Source organism: Lontra canadensis, unplaced genomic scaffold (assembly GCF_010015895.1).
Source record: "Lontra canadensis isolate GAN:19392208 unplaced genomic scaffold, GSC_riverotter_1.0 scaffold34, whole genome shotgun sequence".
Lineage (NCBI taxonomy): Eukaryota > Metazoa > Chordata > Mammalia > Carnivora > Mustelidae > Lontra > Lontra canadensis.
The window spans coordinates 2,066,044-2,087,453 of record NW_022631028.1 but is presented as its reverse complement, the minus strand read 5'-3'; the positions used below and the strand labels follow the sequence as shown (position 1 = coordinate 2,087,453).

General features: G+C 43.3%; 1 protein-coding gene across 3 annotated transcripts in view; it reads left to right on the top strand.

The window, feature by feature from the left end:
* ADAMTS9 (ADAM metallopeptidase with thrombospondin type 1 motif 9) overlaps nucleotides 1-21,410 on the top strand; it is a 164,907-nt gene that overhangs the window by 48,656 nt on the left and 94,841 nt on the right. For all 3 annotated transcript variants that reach the window (XM_032867326.1, XM_032867325.1, XM_032867324.1), the window contains exons 13-20: nucleotides 5,725-5,906; nucleotides 6,005-6,141; nucleotides 7,769-7,886; nucleotides 8,140-8,235; nucleotides 16,538-16,704; nucleotides 16,794-16,923; nucleotides 17,566-17,692; nucleotides 21,187-21,397. In XM_032867326.1, the coding sequence (XP_032723217.1) occupies nucleotides 5,725-5,906; nucleotides 6,005-6,141; nucleotides 7,769-7,886; nucleotides 8,140-8,235; nucleotides 16,538-16,704; nucleotides 16,794-16,923; nucleotides 17,566-17,692; nucleotides 21,187-21,397 (1,168 nt within the window). The remainder of the gene's footprint in view (nucleotides 1-5,724; nucleotides 5,907-6,004; nucleotides 6,142-7,768; nucleotides 7,887-8,139; nucleotides 8,236-16,537; nucleotides 16,705-16,793; nucleotides 16,924-17,565; nucleotides 17,693-21,186; nucleotides 21,398-21,410) is intronic.

Below are 21,410 nucleotides of genomic sequence, written 5' to 3'. Positions count from 1 at the left end.
ACTGACATCATTTCATTAAAGCTCTTCCAAGTTATTTGCTCTTTGGGATGTCCATGTGAATTGAGGAAGGAGTCTGCCTCACAAAACCTTGAGTTCACAATGGCAGTGGCGGGGAAGTCCATTGGACAAGAGAAAGGGACACAGGAAAGGGAAAATCAGATCCAAATCTCGGTTTAAAAGCCTGTGCAGAGAAATTCAGAGCAGATGGTTCGTTATGCAGAAGGCAGAAGGGATAGCTTCTGATTCTCAAGGAACTGGAGGGGAATGGTGTTCCCATCACTGACAACCTGCCTTTTCCCAGTTTGAGGAGCCCTTCTGAATATACTGTAGAGCCCCATTTTTAGTATCCAAGATATATTTATTAAGAACGCTGGATTTTTTTTTTACAGTATTCTTGCAATTCAAGGATGTGTTTAGTATCCAAATACTTTATGCTGTATTTTTAGGCTACCCCCCCACCCCCCGCCAAAAGTATAAAAGCTACAAAGGAGAAGGAGCCTTGGACTATTGTGTCCTAATGAGCAAGCTGTAGAAACCAGGTGCTTTCTGATTTAGGTCAAATGGTTTTTGGTCTTTTCAGTATGCAGTGCTGCTGATTTGCCATCATGAGAATGGGGCCTGACCATTTTGTCTTTAAATGTTTTATTTGTTTTTTAATCCCATTTATGATCCATGCCCTACAGATAAGATGAGCATGTGTTCTGATCTGTAAAAACCATCCCAGTTCACATCTGTTGTCAGGAGAAGTTATTAATAGCTACCCTTTACTTTCTCTAGTGTCCTGGATTGGACAATTAATTACATGATCATCTGATCTGTGAGAAACACGCAATACAGTAAGATCTAAAATCAGAGCCACCAAAAACATAACTTAGAGTACCAAAGCAAGACCAGCATTGGAACTGGAAGATGCATTATCAGGCCATTGGGCCCCGTCCTTTTTATTTTGTGCTCTAAATTGACTCTGAGCTTGTTGATGGCTAGAACAAAAGTTTATAGAATTTTTACAGGTCCATCAAAAATTTAAAAAACCATGCCAGTTCTTTGGGAGAGGCAAAGCTTTCCCTCTTCTGGTGCTTCTATTTTTCTTTTAAATTAGGAGGTAAATTAAATTAAAAACTAATAAACTCCTATATTTGAGAAGAAGATTGTGAACTAGATATTTTCACACTTAAGCTTTCACCATAGGAACTGCTAATTAAATCTGACGACAAGGTAATAGACTTGTGTCTATTTCATCTAAGAAAACGAATCTCTCATTTGGCTGTAAAGAATTGCAGCAAAATTTTCTTTTTCTTTTTTTAAAAGATTTTGTTTATTTATTTGACAGACAGAGAGATCATAAGCAGGCAGAGAGGCAGGCAAAGAGAGAGGAGGAAGCAGGCTCCCTGCTGAGCAGAGAGCCCGATGCAGGGCTAGATCTCAGGACCCCAAGATCATGACCTGAACCGAAGGCAGAGGCTTAACCCACTGAGCCACCCAGGCGCCCCAGCAAAGTTTTCTTTTTGAGGCACTGAGTTGGTGAGCTTATTTCAAAAATTCAAGAATTGGTTGCTTTGGGAGAGCCATTAACAAAGGAATGAATAAAGATATCCAGGCCCGTAGATCACTCCATTTGGAAGGATCATTAATGATCGCAAGGACAGCCCTCTGGCTCATCCCATCTAATCCTTGAAGAGCTTTTCAGCAACCTCTGCAGCTGGCCATTAGACTTCTTCTCAAACCCTCCACGCACAGGAAACACGCTACCTTCTGAAGCTGCCTGTCCTATCACTAGAAATGCCTTCCTTGTGCTAACCCTAATCTGCCTGCTCCAATTCATTGTAGTACAGATAGACATTGAGATTTCTGTTCAAACCCATTTGCAGACCAAAGTTTAGCTTTCCCTGAGGGTGGAATGCACCTGTGATGATCTTTGCAAAAATGCCTTTGTAGCTTTGGCCGTGTAGTGTCATGAGTTTTCTTTGTATAGTAATAGACATGGTTGTGTAATGTGCACTTGAAGAAAAAATTCAGCTTGGCTGTGCTGAATATAGTTACTTTCATAGTAATTCATCTAGCAATTTTCATCAGTCCTTTCCACCCCTATTTGAAATGCAGTTTTTTAATAGTTGGAAAATATGATTAATATTTTTAAAGCTGCGTTTCCTATCATTTTTATTATTTGTCTACATGGAAAAAATATTCCTACCCAGCCAAATTGTTAAATTGCAACACGATCTGAATTTAAAAACAAAAAAAAAAAAAACAAAAAAAAAACTATAACGTGAATTTTTTTCCACACTAAAAGGTAAATTCAGTTGGCTACAGCCTTCCCCATAACAGTCCTTGCAAATCAGGCAGAGATGATTTGGGATAAAAGAAAAGCCATGTATTTTGAAAGGGCAAATTTGTGTTTATTAATAAAGTATAATCTATCTTTATATAAAAAGCTAATAAAGTCACAGAAGGAGTCCTGATATGGAAAGAAGCCTATATCAAGAGAGGCAGCATAGGAAAGACCCCAGATCACAAGCTTTGGGTCAGGGAGACCTACGCTGTCTCCCAGCCATCAATTCTTATTTAATGGGCCTATCACCTGACCAGGTTACTTAATATTTCTGAACCCCATTAACAAACTTCAGGAACAAGGATGCCACTACCTACCTCACAGCTTGGCTGGGCACAGTCACACAGAGTGGCATGGGGACTTGCACATAAGAGTGGCTCAGGGGTGGGCACACCTTTACTGTAAGGGAATATTTTCCCATGAAATAACTCAGTAAATATTTCAGACTTGCAGATCACAGGATCTCCAACCCAACTCTTCAACCTTGCAGATATAGTGGGAAATGTACACGGGGCCAGGTGGAATGAGTGGGTGTGGCTATATGCCAATTAAACCTTGTTTATGGACATGGAACGTTGAACTTTGTATAATCCCATATGTCTCAAAATACATGTTTTATTTTTTCTTAATTTTTTAAAATGTAAAAACCATTGTTACCTCACAGCTGTGTAAGAACAGACAGGAGGCAGGGTTTGGTCCCCGGACTGGAGTGGCAGGCCCTTGTAATAGCTACGCGTTTCCTGCGTGGCAGGCCTTATTCCCGTACTTGGAATGGATTAACCCAGCTGACCCTCACCCACCCCGACGAAGCAGATCTTAGCGTTGTCTCCCTTTTGCAACTGGGGAAACCGAGTCTCAGAGAGATTCAGCTACTTACCTAAGATGACACCATTATTAAGAGGCAGGCCTAGGATTCAAACCTTCCGTTTCCAGAGTCCCTGCTGGTGACCATCCACAATACAGCCTCTCCCATGGAGTGTTTTCTCTGTGTTGGTTATGAAAAATGCCACTTATAAAAGGAAGTCACTAAATGCCATTTGCCACTTGATAGTGTGCAAAAGCGAGCCAAGGTGGGGACTGTTGCCTTCCTAAGGGAAGCCTCCTCTAAGGGTTTCTGATTTGAAGTCCAAGGAGCTGCTGCATTGGAGCGATTTCAGGAGTGAGTTAAGACTTCTTGTGTAAGAAAGCCAAAAGAAAAAAATCAACTGTGGAGAATTTCATTTCAAAAAGGAAGAATTTCATTTCAAAAAGGCAAATAAATAAGTGATCAATCCTCCATCGTTAGTTGGGCCCTTTAGAAAGGTTCCACAAAGAGCATTTCAATCTGTGGAAAAATAGAAGAGGTCTTCCTTGTACCACATTTAAGGCAAGTTTCACCTGAACAGGTATATAGGCCTGATCTTTTATTTACATGTAATCTGTGATATTTTATACATGAGACTAGAGTGTCTTGGTACTTAGAGAAGAGCTTGGAATCCAGGAAACCAAAGCTGTATCTCTAAATGGCACCAACAAAGAAAAAAAGAAGAGGAAAAAAAAAAACAACCCAACTCTGGACCATTGTTCCTGGATAATGGAGCAAGAGAGTACAGACAAAGAACGAACCTGGGAAACTTGGAATTCTAGTCCTATCCCAGCTGTGTGGACCATGGCAAAGGCTTCTCTGAACCTCATGTCTATGTCTGCCTTACTCCAGGGCAAGATATGAGTGTGGGTTAGTGAGTTGACTGCAGCAGGCAGCTATAAGACACACCAAGTTAGTTGTGTTTCATGGAGAAACAATCAGACATAGATAGTGGGAGGTTACATGTCATTTTGTATCCCTAGTTACGGTTTTCTTTGTGATAAATAACAGTACTTATCAGACTGTTTACTAAGCTTCTCAGATTCCTAATGCACTTTTCAGGTGCACAGTATCCTCTGATTCACATGTGCAGGATGGAGCTCAGAGAGGCCCGATGGCAGACGCAGAGGCGTCCAGTGTGTAGCTACAAGGCCAATGTTCTTGCCTTAGTTTGTACATCTTTGATCTAGGGAGCACACTGCAGCAGTGTCACGACCAGTGCCCCCTGGGCACTCTGCCGAAGCATTGAGACCTGCCCCATATCTTAGCACAAGTTCAGTACTCAGAACAAGCTGCTTCATTGGACCAGATTAGACTGAGAGTGCTGACATATTAACCTAGTAGCTAACTTCTTCAGCCTCTACAGTGTGTGCTCCTGGTAGGCAAGGGGCGACTAATGTTCAGAGAGGCTGAGAACTTCATCTAAGGTCACACAAGGAGGAGAGAGTCGAGACTGGAGCCCAGCTCCAGCTCCAAAGCCTTATCTGTCCTGCTGGACTGGCTCTCATTCCATACTTTTATGGGCATGGATATATGTCCCATTCCCCCCAAGTCCTGGTTTAACAAAACAAAATGAAAAAACACTTTGTATGGTCCCAGGGACTCTGAGAGCTTCATTTTAAAGAAGGAAAGTGGAAAACTTTCCTTCAGAGATGTCCTGGGGTAACTGTGAAATCCAAGCTGCCCCAGCCTTGGGTGGGTGAGCCCAGCTTCCTGTGATTCTGTGATCTTCCCGTTTCCATGATGAATTTGGCAAGCCTCGGACCACTAGGAAAGGTGTCGTATCATTGACTCACTGGGTCCCATCTGGAAAATACATGTACATTTGAATTTCTTATAATTGGGGGTTGCACGCCAAGATGGAATTTGCAGTGTGAGGCTGGGCAAGCGGACCACGTACTCCCATCACACAAAAGTTAATGAAACCAGTAGGTTTTTCCTGCTTCTCCTGTTAGGTTAGTCCGAATATGGGGATGTTCTCTATATTCCGTTTCGTTTGTAAAACAAAGAAAAGCCATGGTTGTTGCGGGGTGGCGGGGTGGGGGGTGGAGAAAGAGAGAGAGAGGAGGGACAGAATGAATGGAAATAGAATAGCACAGATGTGAGTCTGGTCTCCTGTGAGAATATCATGTTACATAAAGCAGACGGGGAGCATTCTAGCTACTCCTCTGTACCTTTTACTTTCCACATTTTGAAAACCAGAGGACTGGATTTTCAGGAGAAAGAGGACAGATCCTTGCCTGATAGATCCCAGGCTTTGTATTTCCAGCTCTAACATTCCATCCCCAAGACAGCCTTACCCTATGGCGCCTTCCCAGTTTGACAGATGGAGGGGCGGAGGTTTACAGAGGTGGGGGTGACTTGCCCAAGGTCATATACTTAATGGCGTGAAGGCAGAAAGCAAACCCGGATTGCAGAGTCTTTGTCCTGACTGTCCTGGCCTCTGTCGTCAGCCACTTCCCTAGAAGACAGGAAGCCACGGAGGAGAGAGTGATGTGGGGAGAAATGCCTTGTGACCCAGCGCGTGTGTGCTTTCCCTTTCTTTCCCCAGGCCGAAAAACGGGGGCAAGTACTGTGTAGGGCGTAGAATGAAGTTCAAGTCATGTAACACAGAGCCGTGTCTCAAGCAGAAGCGAGACTTCCGAGAGGAGCAGTGCTCTCACTTTGACGGCAAACATTTTAACATCAACGGTCTGCTTCCCAGCGTGCGCTGGGTCCCCAAGTACAGTGGAAGTAAGTGTGTCCGGGGTGGGGGGTGTCCGCGGACGGCGGGCAGGTTGGTGCGGGGTCTGGGCCCAGAAGTCACGCTGCGTCGTGTGTTTCCTCTCCAGTTCTGATGAAGGACCGTTGCAAGCTGTTCTGCCGGGTGGCCGGGAACACAGCCTACTATCAGCTGCGGGACAGGGTGGTGGACGGGACCCCGTGTGGCCAGGACACCAGCGATATCTGTGTCCAGGGCCTCTGCCGGGTAAGTCCCGGGTGGTGTTTTCTTGACGGTGTTGTCCTGCTGCCACGCTGTGGTCTGTGGCTTCCTTGATAGAACCAGCAGCGGCTAATATCTGTGCACTGTCTCCAGGGAAGTGGTTTTCAAAGTGTGTTCCCCGGGACAGCATCAACAATGGCATCGCTTGATGGTTGTCTCCCAACTGTGAGAACCGGAGCTCCGTGAGGGTCTGCACCAAACCTCCCCGTGAAAGTGTATTTTCATAATCCGTGCATACACACCCTCCTTTACTGTAACCTTGGCTCTTAAGGTTAAACCCAAATGCTTTCATACAGCAGGTTTTCTAGAAGAGCTCTACTCCAGAAAGTTGTCGAGAGGGATCACACTCTAGTCGGGCCAGAGTTGGGTTTTTCATTCTGATTTCAAGCGTGAAAGCTTCTCCCTGAGACACACCTGTTAATCACTCTCAGAAGGGAAATCGAGAAACTTCTAGCAGAGTAAAGCATCCATGCTGTGATTTCTAGAGGGCTTGATACCATTTCATTGCTCTCACCCATCAGAAAACGTTCTTAAACGTAGCCAGGCTTTGAGATAGTTTATTTGATCCTTGCATGGGGTCCAGGAAAATAGGAATCCCAGTCAGTGGGATTTGATGGGAAGAGCCCCCAGCAGCTTCCCCTGCTTTCCGACTCACAACAACAGCGCTCATTTCCTTATCAGTCCGTTCATAGCAAAACATCGAGCTTCTTAAAGGCTAGTTCCTACAAGTGGACAGCGTGGACAAGAATGTGAACTCTGTCCTGGTGTTCTGGTCGTTGATGGTGTCCTTTGCAGACCTCCGTCAACACGGCTGCGTTACATTAAGATGTGGAGAAATTCCAGAAGCTGCTTGGAGCCTCAGGCCTTACATTGTGGCAGCCTGGAATCCTGCTTTGTCCTCCATTCATAGCCAGTATTTAAACACAGGGGATTTCACATGAAATCCCATTTTTCAGATTCTCTTGAAAGATATGTCAACATAGGGTTCCTATTTCTTCACGGCCGCCAGAATCTAGAGTGGAGAGAGGTTGCTCCCTTCACGTGGGATGTCGGCTCTTTAATATAGGTTACAGCCCCCCACCACACTCCTATTTTTTTTTCATTCCTGAACAATTCTTTTCATTTATCCCACTTATTTGTAGACTTATACTTCTCAAGCTTGATTTCTTTTCAAGGTTTTATTTTCAAGTAATCTCTACATCCAACACGGGACTCAAACTTACAGCTTCGAGATCAAGGGTCACACATTCTACCTGAGCCAGCCAGGTGCCCCATACTTCTCAAACTTTAATCTGTAGATGAAGCAGATAAACATCTTGCTAACATGCCCGAAACCACCCCCACCCCCACCCCCAGTGGATCTAGGTAGAGCCCAAGATTGTGCATTCCTAACAGCCTCAGGGATGCTTAAGGCTGCCAGTCCAAGGACCACATTTTCCGTACCAGGGCTATACATAATTTGAGTTCTCAACCCTTGCAACTTTAAAAAGACTTCCTTGTCATTTGTGAGTGCCTAATTCAAAGAACCATACTAACTACCGTGTCATAATGTTTTATAATTTTTGTATTTTTATAATACTTACCGTTTATTTCAAACGTTTCTTTTTAAAAGCAAGCTGGATGTGATCACATTTTAAATTCCAAAGCCCGGAGAGATAAATGTGGAGTTTGTGGTGGCGATAATTCTTCATGCAAAACAGTGGCAGGAACATTTAATACAGTACATTATGGTAAGAATCTGTTCCTAAAGAACCAGGAGACAGAAAGTGGTCAAAGTTTAAATATTGTTAACCACAGGTAATAGGTCAAAGTATTCATGTCAGGCATAAAATCAGTCTTGTTAAGGTACATTACCCGTCTGGCTGGAAGACACTTAATAGTAAGAATTATTATTGTATTCCTTGGTTGCCCGCCTTTAATTCTATACTCAAGAGAAACTGAACTGTGTTGTGGAATACTGAATTGTGGCTCAATTCTTTTCAGGTTACAATACTGTGGTCCGAATCCCAGCAGGTGCTACCAATATTGATGTGAGGCAGCATAGCTTCTCAGGGAAATCTGAGGACGATAACTACTTAGGTAAGATGACACATCTCCTGCCATTGGTGGGGATTCTGCTTCTCTGGGGCTGTTGGCAGATGTCCCTTCCTTCCCCCTTGTGCACACGGAGAGCCGTTGGGTGTCATGTACTTTCATACTAGTAGTTGATCTTGAAATTCATTCTTTTATATCCCCCCCCATGTGTATAACCTCAGAGTATTATTGGAAGAGTCATGTAGTTACCCGAGTCCATGTCAGGGGTTCATTCTGGATCATAATAAATAGGAAGGCCCTACATCAAATTCTGAAAGCACTTACCATGTAAGTTCAGCATAAAAATCATTGTTGTCTTTGAGTCTTCAAAAATAACAATAACAACAGCAATCTTTCCTGAGGGTAACTGGCTAGCAAATTTTTTTTTTAAGATTTTTTTTATTTGTTTGACACAGAGGGAGATCACATGCAGGCAGAGAGGCAGGCACAGAGAGAGGGGGAAGCAGGCTCCCCACTGAGCAGAGAGCCCAACACGGGGCTCGATCCCAGGACCTGAGACCAGGATCCAAGTCAAAGGCAGAGGCTTAACCCACTGAGCCACCCAGGCGCCCCTAGCAAATGTTTTATTAAAGATATTACTTGCCCTAATTTCTGTGGTGCCAGTTCTAACCAGTAACTGACCGGTGGACTTATTCAACATTTCATTATGCCTGCTTGTTCCAAAATGTTCTAGGATGGTAAGTTATTCTCATGTCATGGCTAGAATGGCCTACCTTGTTACTTTGTGGATTCTTCACCCTTGTCTCATGTCCAGGCACATGACTAATTCCTATCGTCCTTCTGTTTAAACCACAACGCACCGTCAACCCTGTGTTCATTTCAATAGTTGGCCCAGCCGAGTTCCACGTCAACTCATCCCTCTGTAAGCCACTGTGATTATGAAATTTCCCAAGCGTTTTTAATTAAAAGACAGACAAAGGGAGTGGGGTCATAACTGAAGGGATTCAGCTGGTCACCTTGCACAACCAGACTCCTCCTAGCCATAGAGAGCAGCACGGTTGCCCTCTGATCTAGAAGATCTCATAGCAGTCTGACTAGGCGGTGACTTTTTAAAGGAAATGAATGTACTTGTCCTCTTACAGTGTCCAGACAAGAAAGCTATTTGTGCATCTGAATTCAGCCTCTGTAGAGGCTCTCTGTGCACATTTGAACACAATGAACTAGTCTGTGAGTCTTCGTTGAATCAGATTAGAATCAGAATCTGTATTTTGGAATGTCTACATAAAATCCTTGATAGCTAGACAATGATTCTTTAGCCCGGCATGCTGATCAAGTGTAATACATATACATGACTTCATTATAGCATTTTCTGCAGTATGCCATTATTTACTCATTCACTTCTTGAATATGGGCCAGACACTCTTCCAGGTACAATGAGCAGAACAAAAATAAGTAAGTTAAAAATCACTGTCTTCTTGGAACATACTTTTTGGTGCTAGGAGAGAGACAGTAAGCGATGAATTAATATGTCAGCCAACTGTATACTGTTAGAAGACGGTAAGTGGCTATCAGAAAATAGAACATCATAAGGAAACTGGGATACTGAGGGTGAGTTGGGAACAGTAGAGCTGAAGTGTTTGAATTGTGGCAAGAAGAAACAGGATGATTGGGGGAAGAGCATTCCAGGCAGAGGGAAAGGCCAGTGCAAAATCCTTGAAGTAGGAGCTTGTCTGGATTATTCCAAGAATAGGGGGAGGCCCGTGTGGTTGCAGCTACATCAGCACAGAGGAGAGTTCTAGACGAGGCTGTGTCATGCATTAGGAGTAGATCACATAGGGCCATAGAAGCATTGAAAAGACTTGCTTGTCTCTGGGAGACAAGGGGCGCTATTGAAGATTTTGAGCCAGGGAATGATAGGATATCATCACATTTGTATTTTCAAAGGAGCGCTTTGGCTGTTAGATGGAAGAAGGGCACAGAGTAGATACAGGGGGACTGGTTAGAAATTATTGCAGTAATCCATGGGAAAGAGGCTGGTGGCTTAGTCCCAAGTAGGAGCAGTGGAGGTGACAGTACATGGTCAAAATCTGGATATTTCTTGAGGATTGGGTCATCATGATTTGTTGATAGATTGAATATGGTATGTGAGAGAGAGAAAGAAGTCAGGGGTGACTCCAAGATTTCTACCTGAGCCCCTGAGAAGATGGGGCTGCCATGAACTGAGATGAGACAGTTTGTTCCTTATTTATCCATATGGCCACTAGTGTCTTTTTTTTTTTTTCAAGATTTTATTTATTTGAGAGAGAGAGTGCACAAGTGGAGGGGAGGGGCAGAAGGAGAGGCAGAAGCAGGCTCTCCACTGAGCAAGGAACCCAATGAGGGGCTCCATCCCAGGACCCCGAGATCATGACCTGAGCCAAAGGCAGATGCTTAACTGACTGAGTCACCCAGGCACCCCATTGTCTTAAGGTCAGAGGTTATGTCTTTATATCGTTAGCTATTGATATAAAGCCTACACATATATGCACTAAGTAAGTAATTGCTCACCTGTTGAACAGTCACTGCTCATGTTCTCTTTACTGAGGATTTACTATGTGCTTAATGGGGGATTGGTTACCGTGGAAATATACAGAGTAGTCCTTTCTTTGAAAGGCCACAGAGTCCTACTTAGAATCATTTACTCAGTGGCTGGATTAGATTTTCCCTACCCTAAATATCCAAATGGGTGGTGACTTTATAAAAGAATTAATGGAGTTCTGGAGGACCCTTTTCAAAATTATTTTTTTGGGACTCCCACATTTCCCATTCCACCACTGAGCAAAATAGGTCAGGCATTTTTCTGCGTGCACTGGGTTATAAATTTAAACATGTGGCTACTGCTGTGGCCTTACTACTTCCTAATTAAATCCAGCAGCATTGCATGCAACCTCCTTTATTAATTAATTTCCTGGACGCCAAAAGCCATGTTGACCTGCTTCTTTCTTCTTGAAAGGGAGAGGGATGCTTCTCTCTTCTGCCCCTTCTTGGAAAAATCTCTTTTTAAGTAGTGGCCTCAGTTCAATTAACTTCATCAACCAGGCGAGGTACATGAATTGGGCAGGGCCTCCTGATAACCTTTTATTCCTGACAGGAGGTTTCTTAATCTCTTTGTCAAGATTGAAAGAAAAATTTAAAGATTTGTCATCTGGGAGAGGGAGTCTGGGGCAGTCATGGCCCTTTAGTGGAATATTATGGTAAAGTCACCTGTTGGCAAAAGAACAAGTCTCTGGAAGCAAATGCAGAGTGGGCAAGCATAGATGGCCAGTCACAGTTCACTGAGTGTGAAGGTCAATACCTCAGGGCCTTTGAACCATACACTGGCTTCTTAACGAGTGAGGAAGAACATGGTATCATCAAATCCGAGGTGCATAAACATTTACTCTTGGCTTGAAGGAGCTGCCCTAAATGCTCTAAGAGGGTTTTCACACCCACAGCCGTTCCATTGCTAAGGCATCTTCATCCTTATCCCTCCAGATTTTTTTAAAAGCCAGTCAAGCCACACTCTTTCCACAGGTGCTGGTCGGGGAGGAATTTCCAGGAGGGAGGGCCTTTGTAGCAACCCAGCTCTGATGGGTGAAATGGCGGGGGGGGGGGGGGGGGTGTGTGGAAACTAACCCAGGAAATTAGCTCCCCTAATGGCATTAGTGGAAGTTTGGCCAGTAGACAGTCGTTTGCAGGAAACTATTTGTTTCACAAGGTACCGAAGCAGAAAGTCTTCCATCAAAGGCCATCGTTTCACACAAGCCGCTCCCTTCTGTTGGGTTAAAGCCAAGTCTCACCCAGAGCCACCATGTTCGCGGTTGAGGAGAAAAAAATAGATCCATTTCTGTGATACTTCTTTGTCTCCAGTGCACTTAACTTTTGATTAATTGTGGCAGTGGGAGGACAGGAATCAATTCAGTTTGGGATAAATCATGAAATTCATTTCCCCTGACGATTCCTTTCTCCTTCCCTCCCCACCAACTACCGGGAGAGGGAGCATGCTGAGAAGGGTAAAATGCCCCAGTGGGCATAAGTCCGAGAGGAAGCCAGGAGAGGTTGGGAAGGAGCCCCAGAATTAACCTACAACAGACGACTGCTCTTTGAATGAGCACAAAACTGGATTATCCTGTGATTTACAGAGCAGGTCTTGTGACATCTCATTTCCCCCATTTTGGTGAGACGTCAGCTGGGTAGCTAGCATGCGACCTCACTTGAGAGAACTGGGTGATTGTGTCCACAGCATGTCCGGCGGTCACCATGTGAGTGACCCACATTAGGAGGCAGCCTCAGGATGTCTGAGAGGACTCGGAAACAACCTCACTTCCAATCCATGACCCATTGAAAGTCTGGCCTCTCGCATGGCTGGTGGGTCTCACGCTACAGCGGACATAGGGGAGACGAGGTTGTCAGAGCTTTACGCTGACAGGGAAACAGTTATTCGACTGGAAGCACTCTGGTCTCCTTGTCATAAATGTCAGGCCCAATCAGTCACTCCCTCTTTCAGTGTCCTTGATTGAGCACCTACTATGGGCCAGGATCTTTCTTGGGGTTACAAAAATGCATTTTTAAATGGCCGCCTTCTGAAAGAGGCTCACATAGTTGAGGAAGACAAACAACTTAAACTGTTAAACATCTTGAGCTCAATGAATCTGACTTCAGTTTGTGCATAAGAGAAAGCATGCGTGAATTCATTCATGGAACAGGTACTTGTTGACCTCGTTCTTAGAAAACTTCAGTCGTTAACAGGCTCTGGAGACAGACTTGATGTGACTGGAAGTCACCTGGCCTTGAGAGAGTATTTTAATAACATTTAAGTCATGCTTTTCTCATCCCTAACTGAGGCAACTGTGAAGGTGTGGTAAGGAGACAGCGCATAGGAAGAATTCCGAGCTGCCAACAATGTCTCGTTTAATGTCCGTAACGACGCAGGGAGAAACTCGTTATCCAGAGGAAGGAACTGAGGCTGAGAGAGGTTCCGTAACTTACCCCAGGTCACGTAAACTTGTCAGAAAGTGGGAAGAGTTGGAATCATTCTTGGTCTGACTTCAGACCCTACACCCTTAACCACTTCACTTTTCTCCCTCGGTGTGGAAAAAGGTATGGCGGATATGGGGGATGTAATGACTGGGAAGTGAGATTTATTGGTGGGAGTGAATGGTGAGTCTGGGAAGATTACGCTAAGGAGTTTGAAGCCAGTTGTTAGGTGTAGTTGCATTCGGCGGTGGGGGGGGGGGGGGGCGGCGGCTATCAAAGGATTTTGAGTTACGAAGAAGCAGCCAAGCTTTGGAGGGTTTGTGTTTTTAAAACCTTTTTCCCGGGGTGCCTGGGTGGCTCAGTGGGTTAAAGCCTCTGCCTTCGGCTCAGGTCATGATCCCCGGGTTCTGGGATCGAGCCCCGCATCAGGCTCTCTACTCAGCGGGGAGCCTGCTTCCTCCTCTCTCTCTGCCTGCTTCTCTGCCTACTTGTGATCTCTGTCTGTCAAATAAATAAATAAAATCTTTAATAAATAAATAAATAAAACCTTTTTCCCTCTTACCACATTCTTCCCAACCATTTTGATTGAAAGCATCTCATTCTTTCCTCAGGACCAAGATGGGGCTTATCTGAGTGGGTGCAAACGCGGTGCTGGGTTAGGGACAGAACTCATGCACTAACTACCGATCCTAGAAAGAGTAGTACTTCCATCAGCATGTGACCAAACGAGTGAGCTCTGTGGGGTTGCCACATCCAAGAAAATGAGGCCCCTGCTGCTGCTGAGCCACGAAGAGCACTCAGAGCTTCATCTCAGCCCTGAGTCATCTCCGCATAACGGTGCAATAGTGACTTTCCCTAAATCCTCTAAACCTCCTCCGGCCTGCCTGGTGAGAGACAAGATATCACCTGCATCAGCGAAAGACAGGTTAGGGTCTGGCACACACCTCAGGCATCTTCGCTCCCCGTCCTGCAACCAGAGACCAATGTCACTGACATGTTGCTAAGACGTGAGGCTGCCAATGATTAACGCTCTGCGTAGGTTCTCGAGCGGACCGGTTGGTTGACTTTGGCACCTGGGATGACACCTGTTTGCCACCCGAGTTAAGTTTCTGCATTCCTTTTGTTCACTTAAATCCATGGCCTGTGCATTTCAGGGTTCCCTCCCCACTGAGATTTGCTAATTGTGCACAATTTATAAAAGGTAAGAGGGCCTTTCTCTGATACTTCGTTTAGGGCCCAAAAGTTTATAGCTCTGATTTATTGAGTTCTTGTTCATGTCAAGCCCAGTACTCAGGAGGATTCATTATCCAAGGAGCGGTAGTACTGAAAAAAAATAAACTAAATGGTACTCACAAAAAGCCCAAATTTTATAATAAATACTAGGGGGAAAAGATAGGACTGGGATTTTATCTGGAGAAATAGATCAAAAAGCACGAAAATAGTTTTTTTTTTCTTATAGTAAACAAAATTATGTTTTCATGCCAACCATGCATATGTTTTTAGATTATAGGATAAATCAGTTGATAAATATTCTTATCTAAGTTTTCTGGTTAAATTATGTGATAGCAGAGTAGTGCATTCTTTGCTTAAAGTTTGGATTTAACAGTAAAACCTAAAAGGAGTCATTTTTGTAAAAGCTTTCTGGGGCTGTATTTACTTTCTTAATAGTCTCCCTTGACACTTAGATAAATAAATCATTTCTTCTGATTGTAGCTTCTCTGTCCATTTTATTTACTTTCCGTAAGTTTGTAACTGGTCTAATTTCATCAAGTTCTCAGTTGGCCAGTATTTTGGTGCTTGACTCCAGGACTTTTCTAACATGACTTTTTCAGCTTTTCTGATTGTTTCATCTTTTTCAAGATCTGCGGTAGATTCATTCATTTTTCTAAAATAAAAAACAAAAGTTTATTGATCATGTACGATGGGCTCTTTTTGAAGCTGAGATATAGCAGTGAATAAAAGAGTCCAAGAATCCTTGCCCTCATGGGGCTTACATTCTTGGTTGGGGAGAGAGAGCATAGACAAAGTGTTATGAAGGAAAATTAAGGTGGGAAATGGAATGGCAAGTATGGAATCTGTGCTGGTAGTGGGAGGGGGTTTCAGTTTTAAAGGAATGGTCTGGGAAGATGTATTAATTATCTTTTACTGTATAACCAATTGTCTCAAGACATAGTGGCTTAGAATAACAAATATGTACTATATTCCAGTTTCTGTATGTCAGATTGAAAACAGTATAACTGGGTGTTTCTGGTTTGAGGTATCTCATGAGGTGGCAGTTAAGACTTCATTTAGAGAGGTGCCTGGGTGGCTCAGTTGGTTAAGCCACTGCCTTGGGCTCAGGTCATGATCCCGGACTCCCAAGATCGAGTCCTGTATTGGGCTCCCATCTCCATGGGGAGTCTGCTTCTCCCTCTGACATTTTCCCCTCTCATGCTCTCCCTCTCCCTCAAATAAATAAATAAAATCTTAAGAAAAAAAAATTCATTTAGGGCTATGATCACATCTAAAAGCTTGATTGGGGTGGGCAGATCCACTTCCCAAATGCCTCATTCAGATGCTCTTGGCAGAAGGCTTTATTTCTTCACAAGAAGTCTCTCAGCGGGGGCTGCTTGGGCTGCCTCACAACACGGCAGCTCAGCTGGCTTCTCCCAAAGGCAGAGAAAGAGCAAGGTAGAGCCACAGTGCCTGAGACCTGACCTTGGAAGTCACACTCTGTCATTTCCTCAAAATCCTACTGATTACACAGTCAGTGTGATTCCATGTGAGAGAGGACAACACAGGATGTGAATTTCAAGAGGCAAGGACCATTGGGGCCATCTTGGAGGCTATCTGCTACACTAGGCCTCACTGAAAGAGTGACATTTAAGCATCATGTCAGCCACGGATTTTCAGATTCCAATATCTGTTGAGGAAGACTAACAAAGATCCTATAGGCTCAACTAATGCTAACAAAAAATAGGGATATTTGCATGGGAATTAATTTTGTAAATGTTTAGTTCATTAGTACATATTTTCAGATTATAAGGCCTCTGTTTCTATCTGTAAGGCTGTAATGTGGGACTTGTGTATCAAACCCCACACTAATTAGAACACTTATATTTCAGTAATAGAATTACAAGGGTCGGTGTCTTTATCTCCATTTCAAAGATGAGGAAATGGAGACGGGGAGAGGGAAATGAGTTCCCAAGTCCTCATAGCTGGCAAGTGGTAAAACTAGCATTTGAGTCCATCCTGTCTTACGGAAAAGTAGATATTCTTTGCCCTCCCGACTTTGCCTTTCAGAATGCTCTTTTGTATTTCAGACAGCAAGTCACTGGCAGCAAATCAGTGAATTATCTTTTCTCATCTACAGCTTTATCAAGCAGTAAAGGTGAATTCTTGCTCAATGGAGACTTTGTTGTCACAATGTCCAAAAGGGAAATCCGCATCGGGAATGCTGTGATAGAGTACAGTGGGTCTGACAATGTAGTGGAAAGGATTAACTCCACAGACCGCATTGAACAAGAACTTTTGCTTCAGGTAAAAACTTGACCATGAGCCCATGACCTTTTCCTTCCACGTAGTGTCATGGGACCTGCAAACATCTCTATTTTGTCTGCTCATTCCAGGTGTTATCGGTGGGAAAGTTATACAACCCAGATGTGCGCTATTCTTTCAATATTCCTATTGAAGACAAACCCCAGCAGTTTTACTGGAACAGTCATGGGCCCTGGCAAGCATGCAGCAAACCCTGCCAAGGTATCAACTTTTCAGTGGAGTTTTGGGGATTTGAGGTTTTGATGTTTTTGTTTTGTTTTGTTTTTAATTCTTTTTATTGATTTTTCTTTAGCAGCAGCCAAATGCATGTAATCTATAAAACTTTTTATCTGCATGAATTCTCTGATCTCCTTTCTCTGCATCTTTCTGGTTATTTTTGGAAGGCAAGTTGAACTTTTTAAGGAATTCAGGATATGTTGGGTTTCCTCTCCCTACAAGATTCATATACATGTGTGAACCCAAGCAAAATCAGCTCTGCCACTTTCATTTCCCAGAGACACAGACTTAGTAGTCATATTATATATGATTTATCTCATTTCCTTTTGCCTAAATTAGGGGTCAGCAAACTATAGCCAGTGGGCCAAATCCAGCTTGCTATTTGGCTTTTATGAATAAAGTTTTATTGAAACACAGTTACACCATTTTTACATATTATTTATGAGCATCTGCTTTTGCCCGATAATGGCAGAGTTGAATAGTTGTGACAGAGATCATATGGCGCACAAAACCAAAAATGTTTACTATTTAACCCACTAAAGAAAATGTTTGCCAGTCCCCTGGTCTAAATAGTTTCTGGAATAGGTTACTTTCTCTGACTAAGTTTTTTTTTTCCTCCTTGCCTAGGGGAGAGGAAGCGAAAACCTGTTTGCACCCGGGAATCTGATCAGCTTACGGTTTCTGATCAAAGATGTGACCGGCTGCCCCAGCCAGCGCCCATTACCGAACCTTGCGGCACCGACTGCGACCTGAGGTGAGGCCAGTGTTTGTTTGTGGTCTTTACTGTGAGCTGTGAGGGTTTTGGAGGAGGGAGGAACAGAAGGAGGAGGTAGTGGTCTTTAGTTCCCCTTCCTTGTGTTTCTGTGAAATAAGCTTCAGCCAAGTTTCCATCCCTCTGAAACCAATTATCCAAGACATATGCCTGCAGATTTCTTGTTCTTCTCCTAAGAATTAAAAATAGCTAATAGAGTATGGCATTTGCCAAGAGAAGTTCTCATTTCACCCTCACAACTCAGTGCTAGGCATTGTTATGATTGAGTCGTATCTTATGTAAATGTTTGGTATGAATGTCAACAGAAAATGGGGAAATGTCATCTCTCAGAGTACCCGTATGTTTTTCCCTATACACCCAGACTGTATATCACCCAATAGAAGAAACCTCATGTATATGAAAGTTGCAATGCACTAGTGTAAAGTCATAGAAGGAACTAGAAGAAAATCTTCATGCAGATGTCTAGATACGGAAAATACTCTGTGTTTAAGATTAAATCTGAGATAAGAAATAGTGAGTGGGTACAGAATTCTAAAACTTTCCCATCTATCCGCAAGGTTGACTGTGTCATGTTTGAATATTAAATAGCCTGGGCATTGCTTTGTATACTCTGAATGATATTTAAATGCAGGTAACATGAGTTGAGGCTTTAATTTTCCTTTTACAGAAGAGAAATTAGCAGTGTAGAATGGTGTGGGAAATTGTGAGGATCTTACCATTTGTAAGTGGCAAAGTGAATACTTAAGCTTTTCGCAGCTTTTTCTTCACAATGCCAAATCTTAGCCAATGATATTGACAGCCTGTAGTGCTAGAGTAAAGATTATAAGGCCCTCTCTAGGCTCCAAGAGAAAAGAGGAGTGCTGGGATCAATTAGTAATGTCTGTCATGCAAGTAGGTGGGGGAGACATGGCACGAATGCCACATCTTTGCCAGACCTGACAGGATGGCTTTGACTTCAAAGCCCAGGCTCTCTCCACCCCCACTGTACTTCATGCCTACACAGTGTCGCTGACCTGTTTGTTCATGCTTTTGTCACAAAGCATGGATAAGTCATTGTAGAAAGAAAAATCCCAAGACATTAAAAGGCAGACATTTACACTTTGCAGTTTTAATTTTTGTTATAGGTAAGTAATACATGTAAGAGCCCATTGCTTCAGCCAATTGAGTTAATTTAGTTAAATTAGAGTTAAAGCCTTTTCAGAAAAATAGTTATTTAATTGCCAAACTATATTACTCACAAAAAACCGGACAGTCACTGTTGTTGTGGTTCATACTAATTGCTGCTGAATAGCCATGGAAATGCTGAAAGGCTGGAGAGAGGACTGTTACTGATGTGTAGAACTCTAAATGATTTTCCCAAAGCGTGTCTGTGGAACACTAGTTCCAGAGACGATTCGTGGTAAGCCAGTATGTTCAAGAAGCTTTACCAACTCTCTCCTCTCCTGTGTGGACATGCATCATGTTGATTAACATTTGGAAGACCCAGAGAAGTTCTGAAACACAGAAACCTGCTTAAAACAGTAGTTCCCAAATTTATCCCTAGTATTATTTACTCCCACAATGCCCCCCACACCCACAGAGACATGTACATTTTTTGTTTCCACTTATAACAAATACTTTGCTTCTCTGAAATATACTAATAAAATGCATTGTCACATGAAATGCACTGAACGAATTCAGAACACTGAAGTTAAGACCACCTTCCGGGGAGAGACTACGAAGCAGACGATAATGGCATTTTGAGGAGAACTTTCCTAAGCCAACGCTGTGACATTTCCAGACTCTTCCAGGTTCTCTGCTCAAATTCTGAAGATGGTGTGACTATCAGGAAGACCCTTTTCCACTTGATCTGCTGGTGTGTTTTCTTGTGGGGGCAGGACTCCTGCCTCCCTCACCCAGGATGGATAAGCTTTCCATGAGAAAATGGTGATGAAGGCAAAGAGAAGGTAGCCAAAAATCAAAGAGCAGATGAAAGTTCCAGATGCTTCTGTTGAATTGGACCACATTTTTACCTCACTTCCTCAGGGAAGTGAGAGTTTGCCCAGATTAAATTTGACAGGATGAGATAAAGCATTGTTTTACAGTCCTTCATTTAACGTGTTCCGGTTAGAACAAAATCTCAAAATACTGTGTCACTCTAATGGAAAATCGCAGTAGCCTACTTTGCATGCCCAACGTAAAAGTTGGTCAACTCTGACCTACTTTTAAGCATCTGTGAGGAACTCCAAGATAAGCCTGTGGCCAGTACTCCTCAATGTTTCCCAGTCCTGCCCCTGGACAGGTGTGGATGGAAGAATTCTTAGGGCATTTGTATTTGGCAAGCTACCCAATTTCTGAGAAGTTGACAGTTAACAGGAGTTAATTCAAATGGAGATTATGAAGAAATTGTTGTCTTTGGATTGTTAAATTGAATGAACAACCTACATTTTAAGCTCATTTATTTATACTCTTCTATTCAGTTTTAAATTTTTGTGTTTTAATTTGAGTACTGACCATATTTGGGGGGCATTAAAAGAATATGTCAGTTTTTTGTTGTTGTTTTTTTTAAAGATTATTTATTTGACAGACAGAGATCACAAGTAGGCAGAGAGGCAGGCAGAGAGAGAGGAGGAAGCAGACTCCCCACGAAGCAGAGAGCCCGATGCGGGACTCGATCCCAGGACCCCGGGACCATGACCCGAGCCGAAGGCAGAGGCCCCAACCCACTGAGCCACCCAGGCGCCCCAAGAATATGTCAGTTTTTAAGCACATGCCCCACTTTGTGGGGAGATGCTGATAATGGGAAGGCTGTGCAGGTGTGGGGACCGGGGCATATGGGAAGTCTCTGTACCTTCCTCTCAGTTATGGCATGAACCTAAAACTGCTCTAAAAAGAAAATTGAATCTTTAAAAAAAATGGTCTAATCAAACTATATAGACTGTGGTCCATGTTTAAAAGGAACTCAGTCTTTATTCACAGAGTTTGGCACACTTGAAATTCACAGTTACAGTCCAATTATCCATTCCTTTATGAAGTCACAGGATGGCCACTGAACATGTTTTAGCAGAGCCCATATAAAGGAAGTTGTCTAAGGAGCATTTCCAGCAGCGGGTCTCTATCAGATGCAGCCTTCTTGAGAAATGAAATGCTGAGTTCCATGAACCTTTTAAATAGAAAATTGCTTTTTTTTTTTTGCTCTGTTGAATTCCAGTGTTTTCTTCTTTGGGGTTGCTTGAATTTCAGATGGAACGTATCAAGGGAGAATCTTCACAAAGATAGAACCTCTGACTAGCCCTCTGTGACGTCCATGTGCATTGGCGGCCATGAAAAATACATGAATATGTTGGTTTTAAATTGGATTCCAGTAACTGACTGTAGCTTTGGGTTTTGTGGTGTTTGAGTTAAAGAAGAAAAAGGAACTCCATTCTTCTACCAGTTGAATGTAGATAGGACATACATATTTAATGGAAATGTTGGTTTCTCCCCACTATGCGTAGGTGGCACGTTGCCAGCCGGAGTGAATGTAGTGCCCAGTGTGGCTTGGGGTACCGCACGTTAGACATCTACTGTGCCAAATACAGCAGGCTGGATGGGAAGACCGAGAAGGTTGATGACAGTTTTTGCAGTGGTCACCCCAAACCAAGCAACCAGGAAAAATGCTCAGGAGAATGTAACACAGGTGGCTGGCGCTATTCTGCATGGACTGAAGTAAGTTGGTTCT